The sequence below is a fragment of the Mchenga conophoros genome, linkage group LG14 (assembly GCF_057382185.1).
Source record: "Mchenga conophoros isolate Kocher_MC1m ecotype Shallow Benthic linkage group LG14, M_conophoros_male_GT1.1, whole genome shotgun sequence".
Classification (NCBI taxonomy): Eukaryota; Metazoa; Chordata; class Actinopteri; order Cichliformes; family Cichlidae; genus Mchenga; species Mchenga conophoros.
Genome location: NC_140539.1, coordinates 39,865,464 through 39,886,758, shown reverse-complemented (window position 1 = coordinate 39,886,758; position 21,295 = coordinate 39,865,464). Strand labels below are relative to the sequence as shown.

Sequence of the window (21,295 nt, the reverse complement as noted above, 5' to 3'; positions counted from 1 at the left end):
AGGAGCGCTCTGGTAGGCAGCGCCCACTTCCTGCCTACTCTGAATGATTCTAAGGTTTTCACTGAGGTCTCCTGGCTGCATCGCCCCCCCGCCGGCCGCCTCGCTCTCATGGTTTTTTGATGTGATGTCATCAATCTTCACATCCCTTTGCCTTCATGTTCATTTCTGACCTGTTTGTAAAAGGTTCTGTATGAATAAAGTTTCGTATTCCCGTCGGATTGAAACAGTGGCCACAGTTAAAGTAAAAACAGCGTTTATTAGGAAACATGAAGTATTTACAGACAGTGATTCACACTCAGACACACACAGACACAAGGTGCACAGTTTAATACTGATTTCAAATCCACCATCGGCTCACACACGCTTCATTTTCTCCTCCACCATCTGCAGCAGCCGCTCAGAGTACGTCTCCAGCAGAGACGCCGTCCTGCGGTCCTCCAGCTGACCGCAGGGGACGCTGCCACCCGACTCCCGCAGCACCTCCTGCATGTCAGAGCGAACTACGTCAAACGCCTCCAGCATCGCTGACGACACCTGGAGACGTCGCTGCGAGCCAGCGAGCGTTGCGCCGAGCTGCAACACAAACAACAAAGAAAACGTGAGGCGGACACTAACGAACAAACACAAACGCCTGCGTGACGCTTTACATTTGATTATCGTTCAGCGATTCAGAAAAACGACAAAAGAAGAAAAAGAAATATGATGATTCAAAGAAAAGTGACGATTCACATCAGTGTTGATATCCTAATAACAATGTGTGAAGAAGAAACCTTCTGGTAAAGATGGACAGCTCGTCTCGCCGTCGCCCTTAGCTCGGCGGCGATCTGCAGACACTGCACGCTCACCGACTCTTCGTCTCCTCCCGAACCTGCACACAAACATCTGTTCTTACAGCCTGAAGCACAAGCATGGCGTCGTTACAATACGCTGTATTCTTTCTAACAGCCAGCAGAGGGCGATGCAACGGACAGTTCTGGGAAAAAACCATTGACGACTTTGTGGTTCAGTAACTAATTTCAGAATTGTAGTCGTGCGTTTTGTCAGGATTATCCAGGGCATGCTCATTGGCTAACGGTCTGTCAATCACAAAGTATTAGTCAATGAGCTTTTGGTTTCACAGTAAGATCAGCCCCCCGTCATGGTGAAAGGGCGGCATCTTGAAATCAGCAGGTGACATCACGGCAGCTATGGCCTCTGTGGCGCTACACAGCGATCCAAGCAGCATCATCATCATCACAACTTTACAGAAAATTACCTTTACCTGTGAGAGTGGGGCGGAGCCTTTCCACCAGAGGGGAGGAGGACGAGGTGGGCGGGGCAGAGAGCAGCAAATCAGCTGATAAAGAAACATCTTTAAATGAGACCAGAAAAAGACGAAGCATCAGAGCAGCAGGTGTACAGGTCAGATATGAGTTACATAAAGATATGAGGAGAAAAGATAAAAGGGTAAAAAAAAGAAAGAAAAAATTACTGTAAATGTAACAATATCAGGAAGAAAATATATTTGTGTCAGAAGTTTCCAGCCAGGAGCATAAACGTGAGGCTGAAATGACTGTACAGTATACAGCTTTCAAAGCATTTACATACGGTCAGACCAATGCATGGTGCCCAAGTATTTTAACTGGACAAAGCTCAGACTACAACTGGTGCAGCTTACAAAGGATTTGTGTGACGGCACTTCTGGGACTGACCAATACTCAGAACAGTGAGAAAGTCCAGGGAACATTGTGAAGGTCTAAGAAGGACAACTGCAGATTTACACAAGTTAGGAAGGTCTTTAGGAGTCATTTCTGAACAGCTGCAAGTTATTCTGATGTTTCAATGCCAAGATCTGGAAGAACATCGAAACGGTCACCCTCAGATGGGATGAAACTGGTTAGGATGTTCATGATGATGTAAAACATCCATCATGGACCGAGAGGGTGCTGACCCAGAAACAAGCCCCCGCTCTGGCATTAACACTCGCAAGCTCGACAGAAATTTGCAGCTGCCCACATGGACGAGTCGAACGGCTTCTGGAGAAAAGACTGACGGTCAAAGGACGCGTTCATACCAGGAAAGTAACCTCTGTCAGTGCGTCGCAGCTGTGGCTACGATGTAGCTGCCATCACCTGTGTGTGTGTGTGTGTGTGTGTGTGTGTGTGTGTGTGTGTGTGTGTGTGTGTGTTACCTGGATCAGCTGGTCTTCGAGCTTCTTCCTTCATGGAGGCAGGGCAGGTGATGACCTCACAGGTGGTGGGTGTTGCCACAGGGGTCTGGATTAGAGTCTCCTCTGTGCTGCTGATATTACACCTGTCAACTATGAGCTGTGAAATCACCTGAGTGGGCGTGGTCCACACCTGCAGGCTGACAGAGGGTTTGTCGAGGTTGATAATTCCCATTTTTATCATAAAGAAACCAATAAAAAACAAAACGGATGCTCTCACCGACGTTCAGTGAGAGCATCTCACCCGCCGCCCTCTGATCAGTGCCTCAGGTCAGTCCCACACCAGCAGCCTCACTAACAGCTGCTTCCCCCCACACCCACCTGAGCCATGGTCTGCGTGACCCTCATCACTCAGGCCATGTGTGCCTTTGTCCTACGTCTGAACACATCTGACACGTGTTTCATTGTACAACAACAACAAAGGACTAGCTGAGAGTGTTATAAGACTTCTAGAAGTCTTTATTCATGTGGTAATAACTGAAATGAAGCGATTTTAGAGCTCGTCTCCTGCGAGTCCTCGCCTCTGCTTTACATGTGTGAGAAATGAGTCACCTTAAACCAGGGCTGATGGAAAATGTTCAGTAAAGACAGGAAAGCCCAGCTGGTGTGGGGGGGACCGGGGGGTACCTGCTGGTCTGGTCCTGGTGGTTGTCAGGTTTGCTGTCCTGTCTAGCAGAGAGCAGGGTGGAGGCTGGAGGCTGGCACTCTGCTGGAGAGGGGAGGTTCTCTTTGTTCTCCTCCAGCGTGGGCGTGGAGGAGGGCGAGGAGGTGGAACCCGGAGAGTCCCGGCTCAGTTTGGCCCTGGAGCTGGCTGTGGTTCCCAGGTGTCTGAGCCGAAAAGCCGACGGTTGGTCCGCCGCCTCCTCGCTGCAGCTGTTTTGGGCCGTGATGGTCCTGGAGGTCACGTCTGATTGGTTAGAAGAGAGCAGAATGTAAGCGAGCTGCGATCAGAGCAGGAAGTGGTGTCCCTGAGCGCCGTTCAGAGAAGATCGTTTCACAGTCACCCGATTCTGTGAAGATTACTGATAAGGACAGTTACAGCCAGGCTTCAGATACAACCTCATGTGAACACACCGTCTGTGACCTTTGACCCCTAAACATTCCCACCACCACAACCATGATTTGCTGCACAAAAAAAATAAAAAAAATAAATAAATCGGAAGACGCCACACAAACACCCGGGTGCCCGCAGCGGCGTACAGACACACCTCCTAACGTCTTTCTGCACAGGACGACCAGCGCCGTGTTTCTTCTGCGGGGTGTGCCATGGCGATGGGGCTGATGGGAAATTTTGCAGGAAGCTCTTCTATGGAGGGCTGATTGTCGGCAGCTCGCTGTGAGCACACAAACACATGGAGTCCCTCAGAGAGACGTCCTGGAGCCTCTGTCGCTTCTCTTAAGCTGTTTAACTGTTACAGCACAGGAAGTGTGTGACGTGTGTGCGAGTGTGCTTCCTCTGCTTAACCACAAGTGTGTTAACTTTTATCAAACAAATGAGTGAAGACAGAAACACGGAGCTCCGGCGCGGCGCTGCAGCGACCGCACTGAACGCGGCGCTGCTCAGCTCCAGCCGAGCTCTCCATCACATCCTTGCAGTTTTAATCTTGATTACTAACCTGATTAAACATCATCCATTATTATTTCCAGCTTCACCTCCAGATCGGACCGCGGCGCGGTGACAGTGATCTTCAGCTAACTTTGCTTTTAATTCACATTTTTCATATTAGGAAACAAAACCTGTGGTTTTAAAAATGTTATTCTGAACTTAACAAGTTTAGATTAAACACAAAATAAAAAGACCTTTGCAGCATCAAAACTCAAACCATCACGTCCGGCTCTTTTCATTTTCAGACTGGAGACTAAACTGCAATCTGTAATCAACCTCTGCCTGCCTTTCACACAGCTCACGTCTCTGCATCGCCTGTGTGTGTCTGCAGGACCGTCCTCACTAAAGCGGAGCAAAGAGGAAGCGTCAGAGAACATCGGCGGCAAACGTGCACACATTATCTGATGTACACTCACATCCTGCTCAACCACAAACCTCCAAGTCGGACGAGCTGAGACTCTAAACCTCATCTGAGGACGCCGCAGCACGAGCCTTAAGAGCGGCTTTGGGCGATACGAGAAGGTGGCAACACTGCTTTTAGAAATAAAAACAAAACGCCTCTTTCTATTAGACTGTAGATGAACTGAGGTCATGACTGCACTGCACCAAATTACCACCAGAGGGCAGTCTCTCCTGGGGGCTCAGCATCACTTTTCTGTACTTTTATGCAGATGTGCCAGCTGTTGTCTGTTCTACTCTTTGTTCCAATAAGAAATGTAACTTCATGTTATCCAAACAGAAACTAATAAACCTGAAAATTTGGTCTTAAAGACGGATTTTGTCAAATCTTAAGTTTAATTAGAACAATAAGATGAAATTATGTCTTTGATTTCTTCCATTTTTCCACTGAAATGTCAGGAGTCCACATCTGTAGTGAGACCCTGTCAGGTTATTTTACCAAATTTCATTAAGTTCAGTAAAACGACTGTATGAATGATTCAGATCCGAGTCTTCATCCACTGCTCCTTAATTGGCCGTCGCCATGGTGAACCCTGTCATTACTCACAGCTGTCAGTTTGTTGAAGCTGCTTCCTGAAACATGGCGACTGCAAGGACCAATCAGCTGTTTGGGAGCAAAGCGATGAGCGCGTGCCGTCGCCTTCCCTGAGTCATCGAGCCAGAAACGCAGAATGTGACCGAGCTGTTGCGACAGCTGATGCTTCTCAAGCTTTGACAGGAAACTCACCTCCTCCTCCCGCTGCTCCTCCCCCGTTCTCTCCCCCAGTCAGCCCGGCTGATGAGACGTCGCTGCTCGACTCGGAGTTCACCTGAAAAACAAGTTTCCTCTTCAACGTTACAAACCTCAGCCATGGCCGCTCTCAGGCGCGCCCCGACAGGTCAGAGGTCGTGTCCACAGCTCATGCTGCATTCTTGTAGCATCAAGTTGGAGGCGGGGCTCTGGAAACGCCCACATGCATGTAAACTAACTGTCGACTGTGCCGTGTCATTATTTGTTGCCTGAAAATGCTGTAAAATGAATTTGTTTTGTAACTGAAAGGAAAATTTGGAATCAGGCGTTTGCCTCGGTTTGAAATCCAAGAGAAGCGCTGAGCGGAGGCGCCACTCCTCATGTGGACACGCCCCCTGCATTACAGGCTTGTGTGCATTTACCGATGTGGTGCTGATGTTGCTCTCCTCAGAGATCCTAGTCGGGATGGAGACGGGAGGCGGAGCTCGGCTCGCCCTGAAACAGCAGCAGAGACAAGATGGACACAAAGTCACGTAGGAGTCAGAAGTGACGGAGGCGAGTGGTACCTGCAAGCCTGCAGTGACCCTGCAGGTCAAAGGTCACGGCTTCACTGTGGATTGTGGGTAAGCTGACCTGATTCTGTCCTGGAAGCGGGACAGGAAGCGGGTGGAGATGCTGAGTCGGGGGTTCAGGAAGTGCTTTTCATCTGGAGGCTGCAGAGTCTTCAGGTCTGTGTCAAACTTCTCTGGAAGGTCAAAGGTCATGTTAGCAGCTCAGTAACTGTCAGAGGATGGCAATGATGAAGATGTTGGTGTTTACCTTCGCTCAGACCGGAGGCCAGAGTCTCAAAGTGGTTCTTCAGAGAGTTTCTGTCCTCGTCGTCCTCCAAACCCAAACTGCCCACTGAGCTGCCCTGACTCAGGGAGTCGGTGTCTGAAACAGAAAGGGCGGAGCTTGTGATGACTCGTGATGGGAAACAGAGGAAGGTGCGCCTCTTATCACTTATTTTGAAAGGTTTGATTGTCCAGTTAACTTGCTGTAACAGATTGGATGCTTTTATTCTTAAAATATGACAAAACTAATCAATTTAAAGCGTCCTTCTAAACTGATGAGGCACTTTACTTCAGTGAGTTCCTTTATTGTGAAAACCCCTCGATACTAGGCTTAAACATGTTGAACAATTTCTAACCAAGTGAAGGATTTTATCATGTAAAGCCGACACTAAAGCATTCTTTAACCTGAGGGACTTTTATTTTGAAAAGCTAGCATCTAAGGATTCCAGTCATTTAGTGTATCTAACTGGGAACTTTTCCTATTTTAACCTGATATTAATTGATTTATTGATTGATTGATTTTAATCTGATATTGTTCTGTGGGCTTTTATTTTGAAACTCACCCCTGGGGGAGTGAGGCTCTGTTTTGAGCTTCCTGTAAAGGGTTAAACTCTGACCTGGATCATGCTGCTGCTCCAGACTTCCTGCTGATCCCTCAGAACAGGCGGAGTCTGGACTCAGCTGAGTCTGCCACACAGGCTCCTCCCCTTGACCTCTGACCTCCAGCTGGCTCAGTGACTGCTGTGGAACGGGAACACCCTCCACCTCAAACTCGCTGAAGACAAACATCGGAGCGTTTCAAAAACAGACTTCATGAAAACAGCAGCATCATCATCGTCGTCAGGTGTAACCCTCACCTTTCAGGGGTGACCGTGGTGTTGCTAGGATACAGGATGAAGTTGTTCTGCTCTCCACCTGCTGTCTGCACCACCTGAACATCAGTCAGTCAGACTCCGCCCACATTTCAGCCACCACAACCTCATTAACCAATTACTCAAACTTCAAGCTTTGGCCATCTCGACATGAAGAAGCCACACCCACCACCATCACAGATTGTAATGGTTGCGATTTACAGTCAAAAAAAATAATCAATATTAATATTCATTGATCCGGCAGCCTGGTCCTTACCTCTTTCTCCTCATCCTCCAGCAGATACTCCAGACTCTGAGGGTGGAAACCCTCCTCTTCTTCCTCCTCCTCCTCCCCCTGGCTCTTGTTGAGACTCGGAGAGAAGTTGGAGCAGAAGGTCAAAGGGTTCATCTGCTCCGCCCACCGACTGCGCACTTGACGAGGCTCGCTCTCCGACTGGATGGTGGAGGAGGCTCCGCCCTGTCCTTGCTGAACGAACACACACACACACACACACACACACACACACACACACACACAGTCTATAGTGTGGTTGATCATTATCTGCGAGCAGATTGATGAGCTGAGGGTTAGAGGGCGGAGACTGACCAGCTTCTTGAACCACAGGGGGAGCTTCCCGTTGGTCTGAAGCAGCGGAGCGTCTGAAACAAACAAGTCAGGACAGAAAAGACTCATCGTTCTGGTTCTGGCTGATTCACAGAAACACTGGAAGTTTAGCACAGATGCTTCCTCCGGCCTGGCAGAGCTCAGTCTAACGTCTGAAGCTGTGAACTCCTGTCTGAGCCCGAGGGAGCGCTTTCAGCTCCTGCAGCTTTCAGCGAGTAAAAGAGGATATGACTCACAGCAGGAAGTAGCGAGCCCGCGCACGTGTCATCAGGAATCCCCTGACCGATGTGGGATCTGCACCAATGTTTGGACCGTCTCAGGTTTTACGCTTTCAGTTTCAGACTTGACCTGACAGGCAGCAGAGATGCTGAGGATAAGGGGAGGACTGAGGCCCACTACAGTGACAACCATACACAGCAGGTGTGGGAGGGTCTGCACCCACTTGAAGGCCAGCAACAGCACGACGTCAGAGGCTGTGCTTGCAGAGTAGCAGAACAGTTTGTCCACCTCAAAGCGTGCAGCAGCTCTGCTCACCCGGTGCAGGAGCGCGAGGCGAGCATCATCGTGTCCCGCCCCCATTGTTACAGCGCTCCACACGAACCTCGCCCAACAAAAAGAACAGGGGTGCAGTGCTAGGCTGCTCTTTGCTGGCTTCAGCTCTGCACGATGCTTCCTCTCACCACCTGCTGCTGGATCAGAGACTTTCTGTCTGTGTGCAGAAAGTCAGAGTGGGTCCCCATCTTTCCACAGCCCCCCACCTTGATATCAGCTCGCCACAGGGCTGTGTGCCAAGCCCTCTACTGTACTCATCTCACACCTGTCAGTACAACGACACCGGCGTGGTGGGCCTCATCTCCAGTCCCAATGAGACTGCATACAGGGAGGAGGTCTGACGGTGGAGGTGTGGTGTCCTTTACACCTCCAACACCAAAGAGCTTATCACTGATTTCAGGAGGAGGACGTCCGACCTGCAGCTCATCTGCATCAAAGGAGAGTGTGCGGCGAGGGCGCCCAGCTGCTACTTCCTGTGTGTGCACATGGACGCAGACTTGCAGTGTAAGTTTCTTCTGTGTGGTTTACCATGGCCCTCACTGGCCTCTCCCGTTTGTCCCTGAAGGGGCGCTGTAACAGCTGCTGTCTCATTAGGGCACGACATGCGGCGGCGAGGGGAGGAGACGTATTTGTACTGCTGCCCTGTGAGGAGCCTCACAGCGCTGTACTGATGCTGTTTTTGCACAGACTCTATTTATTCTGTGTCTGCGATACACCACAGCTGCCTGCACAAAGTATCACCGTGTAAACACAACAAAGAGCTCAGCTGTTTGCTTCACCGGACTGGACAAACCGCTCTCAGTGAACTCGTCCTCACCAGGACACGGGTCCAGCCTGCAGGGAGTCCTCCCCTCCTCCTCCTCCTCCTCCTCCATCTGAGGCAGCTGGGAGGAGGGCACCGTGATGAAGGTCTCCCTCCTGAAAAACGCCATGAAGCAGAACGTGAATTAACCCCAACATCTGCTGCACCTTCTGCAGCGTCCCATCGCATCTGACTTACCTAATGTTCGGCTTTTTGTGGGTTTCAGGTGCAGCGGTCAGCTTGACGCCCCGCCTCTTCCTCATGGTGCTGGTCATCTGAGCGTCCAGCCGCCACACAAACACACAGCTACACAAAGCAAAGAGTCGGTCAACGCTTTCCTGCACATCGGTCTGAGCAGCGCGTCGTCTGACCGCTGAGCTCACCTGTCTCCTGACACCGTGATCAGGTGTCTGCAGTCCTGACTGAACCTGATACAGGTGACCAGCTCTGAGGAGACAGCGCAGCACAGACACGTTTAGCTGACAGTTTAAACTCCTCAAAGACACGCGCATGAAGCTCGGGGATTCGCTCACCTGAATGGCCGAACAGGGTGGCGACGCACTCTCCTGACCCGTAGTCAAAGATGGTGATGTTTTTGTCCGAGCAGCTGGTGGCGAAGAAGGAGCCCGACGGATCCATCTGAACCTGCAGCTCCGATTGAGACACATCGTTTCAGCCGTTTCCACAAGACACACCATAACCCGCAATCATTAACCCCGCCCCCTCACCTTAAACAGGGCCCCCTCATCGCTGGACGAGCCTTTCAGACACTTCTTCAGTTTTCCTGTTTCCACGTTGTAGACCCTGACACACACACACACACACACACACACACACACACAGACAGACACACGCGCGCGCACACAGACGCACACACGCGCGCGCACACAGACGCACACACGCGCGCGCACACAGACGCACAGACACACACAGACGCACACACACAGACGCACACACACAGACGCACACACACAGACGCACACACACAGACAGACGCACACACACAGACGCACACACACAGACGCACACACACAGACGCACACACACAGACAGACGCACACACACAGACGCACAGACGCACACACACAGACACACAGACACACACGCACACACACAGACACACACGCACACGCACACACGCGCACACACACACACACACACGCACACACAGACACACACGCACACACACACACGCACACACAGACACACACGCGCACACACACACACACACACGCACACACAGACACACACACACAGACACACACGCACACACAGACACACACGCACACACACACACGCACACACGCGCACACACGCACAGACACAGACACACAGACGCACACACACAGTTTTGAACCCGTAGCTTCGTGTGCACTACAGCGGTGCTCTGATGGCACCGGGACACGCATCAGTAACACACCTCAGCCTCTGATGATGTTCAACAAACACCAACAAAACAAAGATCAGAGCCAAACACGCGCCGTTGAGTGCGGCCAGGATTAGAGAGGAGCGATGATGACAGCGAGTGATGGAAGAGCTGCCCCGACAGGAAGCTGCAGGGCTACGAGCCTCTGCTTCTGCAGACTCAACAGCTGGACCCGCAGCGATAAAACACGCCGTTTTTATTCTAACGTCAGAAAGGTCGTGCTGTCAATCTCCATAAGATACCGAGGCTACGTCGCTTTCACGTACAGGAAATTCATCTTCTCCATTTTGCAAGGGGCAAAACTGTCCACACGGGGTTATAGGTCACGTGCTACTGAGGGACTGGGCTCTGAACGAAGAGCTCGAGTGACCAAAGCTTTAGTAAAACCATCCAATCTCATTTCCTGACCCCTCCCTCAGTGCCCCCCTGTCTCAGGGCAGTTCTTCGTCCCCACAGTTGCCAAGCGCTGCTCATTAAGGATTCATCTGACTGATGGAGTCCCACCCCCCACTGTCTTTACACGACAACATTAGGAGCTGTCAGGTGACTTGTTCAAGGTCGACCCTACAATAACACATACAGAGAAACCAAACAATCACATGACCCCCTATGAGCAGCACTTTGGTGACAGTGGGAAGGAAAAACTCTGTTTAACAGGAAGAAACCTCTGGCAGAACCAGGCTCAGGGAGGGGCGGGGCCATCTGCTGCGATTGGTTGGGGTGAGAATTAAGGGATCCAACCGGTCGCGGTTTAAATGTTTGAATGAAACTGAAGGTGCCGTCTCACGGAAGTAACCTTCCCTCAACGCCTGCCCCGTTCTCCAGATTACCTTCAAGGAGGAATCAGAATCATCTTTACTCGACTTTATCAGCTGATATCTGCCCACGTGATTAACAGGCCGCGTCGCCTCGCGGCCTCTGAACGAGCTGCGCAGCCACAAACCTGCTCTTAACGACACGTTTCCAGCAGCTGTGACCACGCGCAGAGTTTCTCACCTGACGTTTCGGTCCTGACAGGCGACGGCGACGTGCGTCCGGCTCGAGTCCAGGTCCATGTCGTACAGAGTCGTCTTCTCCACCACGTGGTGACTCCTGGAGAACTGCAGGCCCTCCGAAGTCTGGACCACGACGAGTCGTCCCGGAGCACGGAATCATGGGAAACGGACGGCGGCACCAATCAGCAGGTAAATAAAACCAGTCAGGAGTTTAACCAAAAAAAATCAGACTTTGCAGAAACAGAACAGAAATCGACCAATCAGAAAGTGGATCATCTGCAGGCGTGCACGAGGGAGCCTCACCTGCTCAGCTGTCTGGAAGTAGATGCTCTTGTCGGCTCCACAGCTCACGAGTCGAACCTCCGGGCTCTCACCTGCAGCACAGGTAACAAAGTGACATCGCTGGGAGAACACGACACAGGTGCGTATGGGATGAAGGGCGGCGTCGTGTGGGCGGAGCTGGGGTACCTGTGAACTTGACGGCGGTGATGGAGGCCGAGTGGTCATTCAGGGTCTGCTCCAGGCTGTAGTTCCTCTCCAGGTCGAAGACGTGGATGAGTCGGTCTCTGCTGGCCGACGCCAACAGCTTCACACCTGAAACGCCACAAATCGCGTCGTCACTCAGGAGCCGCACCACACTCAAGCCCACCCCCGCAGAACCACGCCCAGCCAGCAGGGCTGAGGGTCTCTGATGGGCGGAGTCGTAGACAGGTTTGGATTACTCTGAGGCGCTGCTGATCTGCATCTTCACGTCCTCACCGACTGATAGGGCTGCTCAATTAATCGAATTTTAATCACGATTACGATCTGGGCTTTCAACGATCATTAAAAATGACTGAGCCGATTATTAGCCCCTCCCTCATTTATCCGCGACACCTTAAAGGCCGGTCCGTGAAAATATTGTCGGGCATAAACCGTCCGTGGCGCAAAAAAGGTTGGAGACCGCTGATTAAGAGGACCCGAGGGAAGCTCGGAAAGCTAAGCAGAAGTTATTTGGAGAGGAGAGTGACTGCTGTTGGTTGAAAAGAGAGGTTTAAAAAAAAAAACTTCAGTGGTGTTGCACACTATTTTATATTATTTTTTTAAAGTCATTGTTAACCCTTTAAAGCCGGTCAGAGCAGCACGCTCCGTTTTGCGTAACTATTGTTAAATCCCTGTAGAACCTGAACCGTGTAAGCTAGCGCAATAATTTGTTTTGCATATGAAACCGGAGGAGTTGTACTTACATCTGATGCCATCAGCTTGTCCTCGGTCACGGTTTCGTTCCACATATAGCTTTGCAAAAATTGCATAAAAAGCGCTTGCAGGAACAAAAACATAATATTCCAGAAACACGCTTTGCCGTTCCTATCAGCTGTTCGTAACACTTCCCACAGTGAAATGATGCACCTGCTGTTTTCTTTGCAAATTTGCATCATAGGATTGTTTTTTGTTTTTCCTGCAGTATATAAAAATTGCTGTATCTCCAAAATAAAACTATGAAGACACTCAAAATAAATTTCCTGTGGTGGGAAACGATTTTTTGCAACTTTATTGTATTTAAAGTTTTGAGGGATAAACCTCTTAAATTTCTCCAAGTAGAAATATATGTAAACAAAACAAAAGCGATTTTCAATTTTTTTTGTAGTTTATTGCACTTTTTTGCAATTTATGTAATTACTATGGACTTAATGCATACATATTATTAAAATATGGGCTATAACAGTTGTATTGATGTATAGCAACTTGAAATGCTCCCACAAATGGCTCCACAGCATGTAAAATAATAATATAAGCTCTGGTGGACTTGGTTCTATAGTAGGTCTTAAAGGGTTAAATAAATATCGTCAAATAATCGTGATCTCAATTTCAGTGAAAATAATCGTGATTATCATTTTTGCCATAATCGAGCAGCCCTACCGACTGATGCTTTCAGATTTAAACGTTTGAGCAGAACGATGGCGTGTAGAACACTCGCCGCGTGTGCCGGGACATCCTACCTGTGGAGACCGGGGAGAACTCCAGACACAGCACCTCCGAGTCGTGAGCCTCGATCTTCACCAGCTCATCCAGGAACTGCAGCCCAAAGATCCTGAACACAGAAACAGAAACGAGTCAGCCGACCTCGTCCGCGTGAGCCGAGCTAACCGAGCGCGCTCGGTTCTCACCGCAGGTTTCCGCAGCGGTCTCCGGCCGCCAGGTGCCGTCCGTCCGGGCTGATGCAGAGCACTTTGATCCCCGCCTTCCCGTCAGCTCCCGCTGCCTCCCCCTCTGCCTGCAGGTGCTGCGTGTTTTCCCCCATGTACAAGATCCTCAGCAGGTCCTGGGAGCAGACAGGAAGTCGTCAGAGACGGACAAACACAGAGTGTAATTTGGTTTTGTCACTGCCTCACGTTGCTGTAGAGGTTTGTGTGCGTGCCGGGGGGGTCGGAGTGCCACAGTCTGATGGTGTTATCGGACGAGCAGGTGAGGAAGGATGACGGAGGCAGGCAGGCCGGCTCCGGCAGCTCCGGGTACACCTGAACAAAGTACGACGAGACCCAGAGTACTTCAAACTGCTCTCACCGAATCAACGGCACAGAAGTGGAGAAGCAAGAAGACTGAGCTGAGTCAAGTTTGACTTATCTGCCTGCTTTGTTTCGCTTAATGCGCCTCATGGTCAGTAACAGATGCAGTAATGGTTCTAGTAACAACTGTGGTGCTGCTGGCTTTCCTGGCAGTATCTCAGCAGTATGTGCAGTAATGCTCGTGTGTGATTTCCATCGTAGTATTCTGGAAACAGTCCTGTACCTCTGGCTGTACAGGCAGTGTACTTCGTAGTAGTTTCAGGAGTATTATTTCATATACTGAAGGAACATAACTAGCAGTTTTTTGCCTCTCAGTATTGTTGGATCTACTAGCAGTACTTCCACAACAGTAGTGTTGCCTCGCCTCTGTCAGTGCGCCCCAGGGTGGCTGTGGCTACAATGTAGCTGCCATCACCAGTGTGTGAATGTGTGTGTGACTGGATATGTAAAGAGCTATATAAATACATCTGTCTCTGTGAGTAGTACTTACAGCAGTATCCCTGCGATTCTGGTTAGTATTTATGGGAATATTTCTAGCAGTACTTCTTACAGTATTTCTTGTAGTACTACACCGACCTCGACGCTCCAAACACAGCCGCTGTGGTACAGAGCAGAGTACAGCTTCCTGGCGTTCCTCACGTCCTTGACGTCCCACACATACAGGCTGTGGTCGTTGTACACGCAGGTCAGGTGTCTGGCAGCAGGGTCAAAGGTCAGAGCCAGTGTGTCTGGGTACTGAGCACCTGTGCTGGCAGGTAGCAGGCTTCTGTGGAACAGAGTGAGCGATCAGCAGAGTTCTGCTGTACACCGTTGGCTTCGTTTGCAGTATCCGTACCCGCTCTGAGCGAGGTCGACTCCCAGGCGGTGCGGCCGGTGCAGCGTGGTGACATACTGCAGGTTGGACGGGCCGAACACTCGGACGACGCCATCGGCGCAGCCGCAAAAAACGAAGCTCTCGCTGACCGCCAGACAGCTCGCCGACGACGTCTGTGAAGGAGAAGAGCGGCTCAGAGAGGAGCGTCCGGGCGCCGTCAGACCTCGGTCAGCTTCAGTCATGTATGATATCAAATATACCCGCCTTTTAACTGTGCGACTTTAGGACCGCGCTTCAAAGCTGTCATTTATGAGAACGCTTCCTGTCACATGACTCGCGCTCAGAGGTCTTTCTGATTGGTTCTAAGATTAGATTCCTCATGTTTGCTCATTACAGACATAATTAGCAGCACTGACAGTATATTTGGTAGTATTTTAGTATTATATCTAATCACACAGGTGCACATATTCAGGTGAGATGTGGGCGGAGCTTGCCGACCTTCAGGTTGACCCAGGCCTCCAGGTGTCGGCTGCTGTTGAACAGACACAGCAGGCCAGAGCTGGTGATGCAGTAGGTGTTGGACGCTGTGCGGCCCCGCCCGCACGCCACCCCGCAGAACACGCTGTTCTTGTGGTCGCCTAGTAACCCCGAGCGGCCAATCAAAGGCACCGTGCTGTTCACCTGTGCGGAAGGAGAAATCAGGTGAGCAGTGACTTCAGATGAAGGCGAGAGCAGCCGTGTTCGGCCGACGGGATGTCAGGCAGGTACCCGTCGTTCTTTGGAGGCGTCCAGGTACCAGAACTTGACGTGGCGGTTTCCCGCGGTGACGAAGTAGCTGCTGTCCTGGGAGAAGGAGACGGCGAACACGCGGCTCGACACTTTGTTGGAGGCGATGATGGAGCCTTTCTGAAAAGCAAGAGAACGGCGGCCGTCACAAACGTTACTTCATCGCAGCCACAGAGTCAGCGAGTGACTGGTGTGGATTCTTACACCCTGCACAGCTCCACTCTGCCCTCTGGTGGCTGCTTTGGTTCATGACCAGGTGAGCAGTGTGTGTGTGTGTGTGTGTGTGTGTGTGTGTGTGTGTGTGTGTGTGTGTGTGTGTGTGTGTGTGTGTGTGTGTGTGTGTGTGCGCGCTCACCTTCCAGTCCCACACGCTCACAGTCATGTCGTGCTGGTATCCCACAGAGACGATGTAGGAGCTGTTGGTGGAGAACGCCACGCAGGAAATGCCGTACTTGTGACACTGAACCTCGGCCACCTGACCTCCATCTAGCTCCCAGACCCGCACGCAGGGCATGTGACCGCTCTGAGAGAGAAGAACAGGTAACGAGTGTGACGCGTGTTTGTTCCTGACAGATAACCTTCTGTGAGGAGGAGGCTCATTTCTCTGCTTCCTCTGCACGAGTATCTACTAGGGGTGCAACGATATTCGTATCGATATTGAACCGTTCGATACAGTGCTTTCGGTTCGGTACGCATATGTATCGAACAATACAACATTTGTAATTTATTTTATCAATTTTCCTTCTGACGATGCTGTCTGTGTGGAGCGCTCAGTGAATCTGCGTTCGACTACTCTGCCTACGCTGCACTGTCGAGCTCAGATCCACTGAGCGCTCCACACAGACAGCATAGTCAGAAGGAAGAGCGCAGGGCAAGCTAGCGAGACAGAAGTTAAGCTCTCCTTACAACATGGACCTCCCCCACCCTCATTCAGATCTGGCGTTTGGAATTATTTTGGTTTTCATGTGACGTATGACCCTGAAGGTAAGCGAGTCATGCACTAAAGTAAAACAGTATGTTGGATGTGCCATGCAATGCTCAATTACATGGGTGGGAACTAGTGTGTTAGCGCAGTTAGCTCGTTAACGTGTTGGCCGTCTAGCCCCATGCACGGGGCGATCGGCGGTAGCTCGTTAACGGAGATTTGCCGTGTTGTGGCGTTAAGGTCATTTCAACGAGATTAACCTGAAAGCACTAGTGGGAACACAACGAATATGACTGCACATTTACACAGACATCATCCTAGTGCAAAGACAAAAACAACAAGCATGCTACTAACTTTAGCCGAGTCATTTAGACAGCTGTTAGCACATGATTCTCCTTATGCTGCTGAGAATATAGCCCAGAAGAAGCGGCTAGTATAGCTTTTATTTTGGAAAGAGCCATTTCTCTGTAATAAACTCTCTTTTCCAAAGATGAGTGATTCCTCAATCAGATACAGGGCTCGCAATATCGCTAGCCCGACGTCCCGGAGCTAGCGATTTTTTCAGTCGGGCTACCAAAATCTATCTCTGCCCTGCCCGTCGGGCTATTGTAGGAAAAATATATGTCAATGCTTTTGCATTCTTTCAGAAATGTAGCTGGGTAATTATGTCATTGGCATCGGTGAGCCACTGTCAATATGTGACATATTGAAGTCGCGTTTGAATTTGCGCTTGTTTTTTTGCTTTCACTTTGCAATCGTGCGAACTGTGTATAGAGAGCGACAGCACTGATCTGTGAGTGATGATAATTTGTGCACCAATTCCTCTGACATCGTCTTATTAATCGTTAGCTTACTATGCAAACATGACAAGTGAAATCTCCCGCAGCTTAAACATGTGAGAGGTTGATCGTGCAGAGAATCGCTGAGCTTATGTGAGTGTGTGTGTAAAAGCATTTCAGTTCTGCTGAGCCAAATAAGACAGGTCAGGGTGAAGAAGTGACAGCCAAAGAAAAGCTTACCACAAAACGGAGAAGTTATGACAAATCAGACTATGAGGCAAAAAGAAAGTGCAGCTTTATGGTTTCATGGACAAAATAATTTCTGTGGCTGCAATATGACGAGCTAAATAACCAGGGCTGCACATAAGTGGTCCGCAGGTGCGCATTCGCTGTCAAAATAAAAAACACGCACAAGGGTTAGGGTTAAATTTAAAAACTGTACTTTTGAGTTAAAATATATATTTATAATTTTAATAAATGACAAATTAAAAAGGCATGAACATTTTTTTGTATCGAAAAAATATCGAACCGTGACACCAAAGTATCGAACCGAACCGAACCGTGAATTTTGTGTATCGTTGCACCCCTAGTATCTACGTGTGCTCGTGTTTTGTGCTGAGAACAACTCCTCTACATGAGAACCAGGACGCCCAGGGCCCGCTCCTGCCAGGCACTCCCAGGACATCTCCTGGCTGGCTTGGGAATGCCTCAACGTGCTCGTCACCGTGAACCCCGGGAGCTTCACCGGCTGCACGCCCGAGTTACCTGCACGGTGTCGTCATGTTAGGGGGAGGTAGGGTGGGCAGAGTCAGTCGTGTAGGTTCTTACCTCACCGGTGACCAGGTGCTTCCCATCGTGAGAGAACGCCAACGCGCTGAAGGGTTTCCTGAAATACACAACACAGGTCAACACTTCTGTCCTGAGCAACACGCCCAAAGATCACCTGACCTTGAGGGTCCGCCCCGAGCTCAGGGTCGGCGTACCTGGAGGCGCTGATGATGTGACTCTGTTTGTTCTTCTTCGGGTGAAGCAGCACGACGACACACCTGCAACACACAAACAGGTTCACTGGGGTGAACACCATCTGCTGCCAGCGCCATCGCCCGGGTCCACCAGGCAGATGTGGAGCAGGAACGCTGCGAGAAAACAAACGCAGGCCGATCGGCGCCACCGGCCAGCAGCGAGCACAGCTCCATCCTCCTTTTCTGCCTCACACAGTCGTGCAGTCCTGGAGCGTCAAACACTGAAGCAACTAAACACCACAAAGACAAATAAAGTCGACTCGGTGACACGGAGTCAGAGTCCCCGTGACTGTAGTTGTTAGTATGTTGACCCGTTAACAGCCTTAAATTTGAAGTCAACCAGAGGACCGTTACAAACAGCTGTAGTTTCATCAGTTTACAGTCTGAGCTCCGGCTGCTTCGTGCTCCTTTTACTCTGTTGGCGGCGGGTCGCTGTGGACACGTCTGCTGCTTTCAGCTAACGTGTGCGTTACAAGAAGCGCTAAGTGTTCCTGCACATTCATCAGCTGGTATACGGCCCCGGTTCTCCCGGTCCCCGTTTATTCAGCCCGATTAGTGCTTTCAACCCGCCGCAGAAAAGAAGAATTAAAGTTGGTCTAAAGAATCAATACTTCCTATAGATAACCCAGGAAAGATCAATGCTTTAGATCAGATAAAGCAAGCACAAGCTGGACCAGGGCTCGCAAAATCGCTAGCCCGCCGTCCCGGGGCTAGCGATTTTTTCAGTCGGGCTACCAAAATCTATCTCTGCCCTGCCCGTCGGGCTATTGTAGGAAAAATATATGTCAATGCTTTTGCATTCTTTCAGAAATGTAGCTGGGTAATTATGTCATTGGCATCGGTGAGCCACTGTCAATATGTGACATATTGAAGTCGCGTTTGAATTTGCGCTTGTTTTTTTGCTTTCACTTTGCAATCGTGCGAACTGTGTATAGAGAGCGACAGCACTGATCTGTGAGTGATGATAATTTGTGCACCAATTCCTCTGACATCGTCTTATTAATCGTTAGCTTACTATGCAAACATGACAAGTGAAATCTCCCGCAGCTTAAACATGTGAGAGGTTGATCGCAGAGAATCGCTGAGCTTATGTGAGTGCCTGTGTAAAAGCATTTCAGTTCTGCTGAGCCAAATAAGACAGGTCAGGGTGAAGAAGTGACAGCCAAAGAAAAGCTTACCACAAAACGGAGAAGTTATGACAAATCAGACTATAAGGCAAAAAGAAAGTGCAGCTTTATGGTTTCATGGACAAAAGAATTTCTGTGGCTGTGATATGATGAGCTAAATAACCAGGGCTGCACATAAGTGGTCCGCAGGTGCGCATTCGCTGTCAAAATAAAAAACACGCACAAGATAAGAAGTTGCAACACACACAATATTATACTTTAATGTATAATATTGTAACGGAAACAAAACATCAATCAAAAAATTGCTCTTTTTTATTCGGGCTACTTAAATTTATTTTGGGCTACCAAAAACTGAAGAGTCCCTGCCCGAAGGGCTACCGGGGATTTTGAAATTTTGCGAGCCCTGTGGACTATTGAATGAAAACACCATCAAGCTGACTTTGGCCCACATGGCAGTACGTGTGACATCAGCATACCTGCAGAGAGCTCGTCACCCGTCTGCCACACTCAAGATGATTTGAAATGTGTGATTTCAGATCAGAGGGCAGCGCAGCGTCAGTGAAGAAACGACCTGACTAATATTTGACACTGATCTGAGGTCAGCTCTTTGATAACTTATGCAGATAACTTCAGGTTTAACTGTGAGTTTACAGTCTGATGAAGGCAGGTCACCATGGTAACTGATGCTGCATACCTAACGAGCTGGGTCATGTTCTAGATCAACAGGTGTAGATGGACACATCCTGACCAATCAGATCTCTCTCAGACCGTTTGAGTGTCTGAAGTCTGATTTTAAGGACGCTCTGCTGCTGCTCACTGTGTGTCAGAGACACAGCGGCTCCACCAGAAACATCCCGACGTCTGCTGTGGCTGACTGAGACTGCTCACACCGAATCTGTGATCGGCGTGAGGAAGACTGTGGGTGCGGTAACAGCCTCTTTGTTTCACTGACCTCAGAGGTTTCCTTCCATCTCTCAACCGGCTGCTGACAGCAGTACAAACTGCTCATTACTGAGGTTTGACCTCACTGGTCTGAACCGTCCGGCAGCTCAGCCTTCAACCTGCCCAACATACTCTCCATCACTCATGACCAACCCAACCCAAACCTTGGGTTAAACCCTGAAGTTTACTCCCTGAACCACGAATCCTACTATACTGCACAGAGCTCTGGTGGCTTAAAGGAGGCGGGACTTACCCTGCAGGGTAGGCAATGAGTCCTGTGTTGGGGTCAGAGGTCAAACCACTGCTGCTGGCTGTGCTGATACCCAAGACTTTCTCCAAACAGACCTGAAACAATAACACACACAAGTCCATTTAAAAATCTCATGATTTAACAGTCCCACCGTGCACACAGGTCGTTTCCAGTGATATAAGCAGAGGCCTCCAGCTCACACAGAACAACAGTGCACACAAAAACACAGAGACAACTAAAACCGGAGTCATCTAAGTGAAACTTGTTTTCAGCAGATTGAAACTGATGTCAGGAACATTAGGAATCAGCTGCTGTGGGATCAGAGCACGCTGTTTACATGAATCTGTGCCTAAAATAAACTTTTAAGAGAGTTTGTGTTCACTCTCCTTCAGCATGGAGTCCGTGTGAGGAGGAGACAGCCTCTCCCTCGGTCTGTTGTCTAAACTTTAGCCTGTGGCTGTAGCTGCTGTAACTTCGCAGCGATTTAAACTCCGCACATTCAGACTTCTCACTTCCGTAATAACAAACAGGCTCTTAGCCTCCAGGCCTCTCAGGTGCTTTTGATACTGGCTGTAAGCTAACCCGAGCTCCTCGCTAAAACTCTCACAGCTAACGGGACTGTGACGCTAGCAGTTAGCCTGTTAGCTGAGGCTGTACCCGGCTGCTGGAGCTCCTCTTCCCCTGGCTCTGTCTGCTCTTCCTCCCGGCCGGTTGCTTCCTCTTCGCGGGCTTGGCCGAACCGCAGTCCGCTCCCTCTGCCATGACAGCAGAGGTACTTGACACTTTGACAAAGTTAATAGAAATACTCGGGCTGATATCAGTCTAAACGCCGCAGCGTGGGTACATAAACCTCCCACAAAGAGAGCTTCTCCGCGGGTGATGAACTGCTGACAGCCGCCTGCGTCGTATAAACTGTCGCTACAGGAAACCTGACACTTTTGTCTGCGGCGGGACTCCGGTTCAAACCAAGCCGCGCCCACAAAACAGAGAACTAGCCAATGGACAGCGGAGGCGTAGAA

At 50.0% G+C, this 21,295-nt stretch overlaps 1 protein-coding gene across 2 annotated transcripts; it reads right to left on the bottom strand.

Annotated features, from left to right (window-relative positions):
* Positions 1-236: 236 nt before the first annotated feature.
* wdr62 (WD repeat domain 62) lies at positions 237-21,222 on the bottom strand. Of its 2 annotated transcripts, none has more exons than XM_085244531.1 (34): positions 20,934-21,222; positions 20,280-20,371; positions 17,919-17,981; positions 17,764-17,821; positions 15,587-15,754; positions 15,214-15,351; positions 14,944-15,126; positions 14,467-14,618; positions 14,208-14,394; positions 13,458-13,583; positions 13,233-13,387; positions 13,065-13,156; positions 11,554-11,679; positions 11,389-11,459; positions 11,087-11,208; positions 9,393-9,468; positions 9,198-9,309; positions 9,048-9,111; positions 8,863-8,970; positions 8,680-8,780; positions 7,293-7,345; positions 6,963-7,172; positions 6,692-6,765; positions 6,452-6,609; positions 5,821-5,934; positions 5,635-5,746; positions 5,424-5,496; positions 4,999-5,080; positions 3,415-3,540; positions 2,834-3,113; positions 2,171-2,346; positions 1,262-1,351; positions 771-868; positions 237-573 (listed from the first exon to the last, which is right to left on the bottom strand). In XM_085244531.1, the coding sequence occupies exons 1-34, from the start codon at positions 21,036-21,038 to the stop codon at positions 355-357; spliced, it is 4,164 nt and encodes a 1,387-aa protein (XP_085100657.1). In that variant the 5' UTR covers positions 21,039-21,222; the 3' UTR covers positions 237-354. The 2 variants fall into 2 exon arrangements, with proteins under 2 accessions (XP_085100657.1, XP_085100656.1); XM_085244530.1 differs by having other exon boundaries at positions 14,208-14,397; positions 20,934-21,221.
* Between the last annotated feature and the right edge of the window lie 73 nt (positions 21,223-21,295).